The sequence below is a fragment of the Cornus florida genome, unplaced genomic scaffold (assembly GCF_030987335.1).
Source record: "Cornus florida cultivar Cherokee Brave unplaced genomic scaffold, ASM3098733v1 CherokeeBrave_3.0.0_Hap2_Chr02, whole genome shotgun sequence".
In the NCBI taxonomy this organism is placed as follows: Eukaryota; Viridiplantae; Streptophyta; class Magnoliopsida; order Cornales; family Cornaceae; genus Cornus; species Cornus florida.
In genome coordinates, this window is record NW_026775572.1 from 44809558 (window position 1) to 44813409 (window position 3852).

At 37.2% G+C, this 3852-nt stretch overlaps 1 protein-coding gene across 1 annotated transcript; it reads left to right on the forward strand.

The window, feature by feature from the left end:
* The first annotated feature begins 518 nt into the window (after positions 1-518).
* Positions 519-2479, forward strand: LOC132294841 (expansin-A1-like). The gene is made up of 3 exons (XM_059792843.1): positions 519-648; positions 744-1041; positions 1649-2479. Exons 1-3 carry the CDS (start codon positions 519-521, stop codon positions 1953-1955), a joined length of 735 nt encoding a protein of 244 aa, XP_059648826.1. The 3' UTR covers positions 1956-2479.
* The last annotated feature ends 1373 nt before the right edge of the window (positions 2480-3852 follow it).

A 3852-nucleotide genomic window follows, 5' to 3' on the forward strand; every position in this document is an offset into this window, starting at 1 on the left:
ATTGTATTTAATGAAGCACAAGGAAGAAGAGTGAGAGCATAATGTTGACTCCAAAAAACATAGTCGTTTGGTTACATTTGGGTGTGGATTACTTTAAAAAAATGAAAATTGGGTGTGAAATGTTTTCTGTAAAACCACTAGGCCCTGTTTGGATTTAGAAGATTTACCACACGGAGAGCTCCAAAACCACACGGTTCTAAGCCAAAAACCACTTTTGGGCTCAAAATATACTCCCAGCCTCGGAAGTGTCAGTTGTGACTGTAACCAAAAAGAATTTAAACCCCCTCCTCGAACTCTCAGAAGCTCTACAAATAATTCCTCCCACCCCCTCTTCAATTCCCTCCCTCAATTCCCTCCCACTCTCTCTCTCTCTCTGTACTTTTTCCTTCCGAGTGCTCTCAGTCACAATGTACTCATCTCTTCTCTCTACTTTGTCACAAAAATGAGATATTCCTTTTCTTTTTCTTATTATGTACTTGTACTTAAGCTACTCTTTAATTTCCTTGTGCAGCAGGAAAATGGCTCTTTTTGGGTTTTTCTTGGTGGGTTTTCTTTCATTGGTCTCACTTGTTCATGGGTATGTCGGTGGAGGGTGGATTGCTGCTCATGCCACCTTCTATGGAGGTGGTGATGCCTCTGGAACAATGGGTATGTAGTGTGTGTGTGTGTGTGTGTAGTGTGTGTTTTTTTGGTTTTTTTTATTTTTTATTTTTATTTTTATTTTGGGTAATTTATTTTTGCAGGAGGTGCTTGTGGGTATGGAAATTTGTACAGCCAGGGCTATGGAACAAACACAGCAGCACTGAGCACAGCTCTGTTCAACAATGGGTTAAGCTGTGGGTCCTGCTATGAGATTAGGTGTGTGAGTGACCCCAAATGGTGCCTGCCTGGTTCCATTGTGGTCACAGCCACTAATTTCTGCCCACCAAACAATGCTGGGGGCTGGTGCAACCCTCCCCAACACCACTTTGATCTCTCCCAGCCTGTCTTCCAACACATTGCCCAATTTAGGGCTGGTATTGTCCCTGTGGCTTATAGAAGGTATGTTTAATTGGTCTATGGCCTCCAAAATGACTCTGTTTTGAGCTATTTGGTATGTTTAATTGGTCTATGGCCTCCAAAATGACTCTGTTTTGAGCTATTTTGGTCTTTGATAAGTTTCGTAGATTTGTTTTTTCAGCACATTCTACTTTTTCACCCAAAAACTTGTCTGGACTCTTTTAACTTCATTGTTTTAGGCTTTCAGCCCATTTGCAATCTCTTGATTTCTGAGCCAGGGTCTTCTTCTAAATTTTGAAGGGTAGTATACACCTTTAGAATTTTTCCCTTAAAAATTCAACTTCAGAAAAAAAAAAAAAAAAAAAAAAAAAAAAAAAAAAAAAAACAGCGCAACTCTTGTTCAATGACCTTTTATGGTCCCCAATGCAACCAAAGGGCAAAAGAAAAAATTATTTTGAGCCCCACATGTAAAAAAAATACCCTTATTTGCCTTTCATTTGACAAGTTTTGTGTAAACTTATTTTATTAAGGCAAATCATGCAACTTGGTTTCATCTGACTCTGTTTTTTTTTGGCTTGTCGGTTTTGTCTTTTCTGAAGTGATGGGGAAGTAAATGCTTTTATTGTTGTTGGGTTTTTTTTTTTTGTAGGGTACCCTGCAGGAGGAGGGGAGGCATAAGGTTCACCATCAATGGTCACTCCTACTTCAATTTGGTACTCATAACCAATGTTGGTGGTGCTGGTGATGTCCATGCTGTGTTCATCAAAGGGTCAAGGACTGGTTGGAAGCCAATGTCAAGGAACTGGGGCCAGAACTGGCAGAGCAATGCCTATCTCAATGGTCAGACCCTCTCGTTTAAGGTCACCACCAGTGATGGTCACAGTGTGGTGTCCTACAATGTTGCCCCACCTAGTTGGTCCTTTGGCCAGACCTTTACCGGAAGACAGCTTCACTAGAGGACTCACAGAAATTATTACATTGTCCTCGACAAATATTCTCGAGCCAATTAACACTTGACACATTAACAAATGAGTCACAATGGTTGTTGGCCGAGGCTATTGGTCCTGGAACATGTAATATTTTCTCGTTTATTTCTCACCTATGCTTATATACTTGGGTATAGTTTAGTATGGTTTGTGTATGACACTAATATGGTCACTAGTATTAGTAATATGGCCATTATTAGTAATAGTATGTGGTGTTGTGTCGTGTGTGTCAAAATGAGAAAGGGTTTTTATATTTTGAGATGACCCTTGATCATTTTCAGTTGATTGTGGGGTACCCTACAGATGGGATCCCTCAATCTTGAGGGCTGTTTTTCCATGTTGTGTTGTAAGGCAGAGCAAGATGGCGGTGGTGGACTCTTTTCCAACCCGCCAAATAGTAAGTTGTTATTTTGCTTCAATCACAGCCTTTTTAGGGTTGTAAGGTCATCATGATCAGCTTCTCCTGATGGGTGTGGGTGTCTGTTTGAATTGTATGAGTGTCAAATGTAAATTCAATTTCACTAGTGATGACTAGTGAGGCTTTCTTATTAATTAGTGTTGATTTCTTACTTTTCTTTAAATGATTATTGATTAATGTTGATCAATTCAGCAAACTAGTTGGGTAAAGTGGTTGTATTGCCTATTATTTAATCTAAATGTGTTGCACATTTGAAATAATATTGTTGTCATATTAGGAAAAGAATAACATAGGTGAGAGACATAGGTGTGGAATCCACCACAGCTCACACCTCAAGTTTCAATTCGTTGTCAACTCTAACCAAGTACAACAGTTCACACCTCAAGTTTCAATTCGCTGTCAACTCTAAGCAAGTGTAGAATTCGCTGTGAAAAATGCATGTACTTAGAATTTTGAGCATATTTACAAAATCATCAAGTCATAATAACTTTTGGTACCCTTGCATCCATGAATCCTATCAGAGGGGATGAGTCTACTGTAGCAGGCTAGCAACTGAAGGGTAAGGGGACACATCTGTTCGGAAAACTGAACACTCTACCAACTAAATGTTTTTCTTAGTATTATACGATTTGGTGATGTTTATGTTATTATGTGTAGTTATTATCATTTTCTTTTAATGTGACAATTACTGATATAAGCGTTTCAAGAATAGAAGAACATGTTTTTATTTGTTATGAACTAAGAATTCTTGTTTATAAAAGTCAGCACAAAACCACATGCTCCAAGGGGTTTTCTTGCTGGCAGGTGGTAGCTCTCTATTGCAATTACAAGCCAGCGTACCAATATAATACGGGGGCTTGCTATGTTTGGCTGTAATGCATCGGTGTCTTATATTTGAAATTGAAGAAAATTTAATACAAACTTTAAACTAAATTTCATTCAATTTCAAATTCAAAATACTAATTTAATACTCTCAAACGTTCGTAATAATTTTTTTCACGAGTATATTTTGTTGCCTCAACAATGAATCATTGTTTGTGGCAATACTACTTTCTTTTTCCTTGCAAAGACTACTCTAATCGACCTAACCCAAAAATAATTCAACAAAATTTTCAAGAAGCTTTATTGAAAAGTGATATGATAAATAGGGCCATTTTAAGCCATTTGAATAGTTAATATTGTTTATTGAAATGAATTTCAACTTCTTGTCTCTTTTTTTTATTTTAGGATAAAAATATCAAATTAAAAATTAGAGGTTTGAAAATTTGAAATCGAATTTTAAAAAAATATTATATTAAATAATAAATATTAATAAAAGAGATTTATGGTACAAAAATGTGATAACGATGGGTCAAATAAAACAGGTATCGGAGCTAACATCGATAATGATGGGTCAAACCTTAGCCTCTGCTTCAGTCTGCAAACTTTGATGCTCTCGACTCTGGAGTC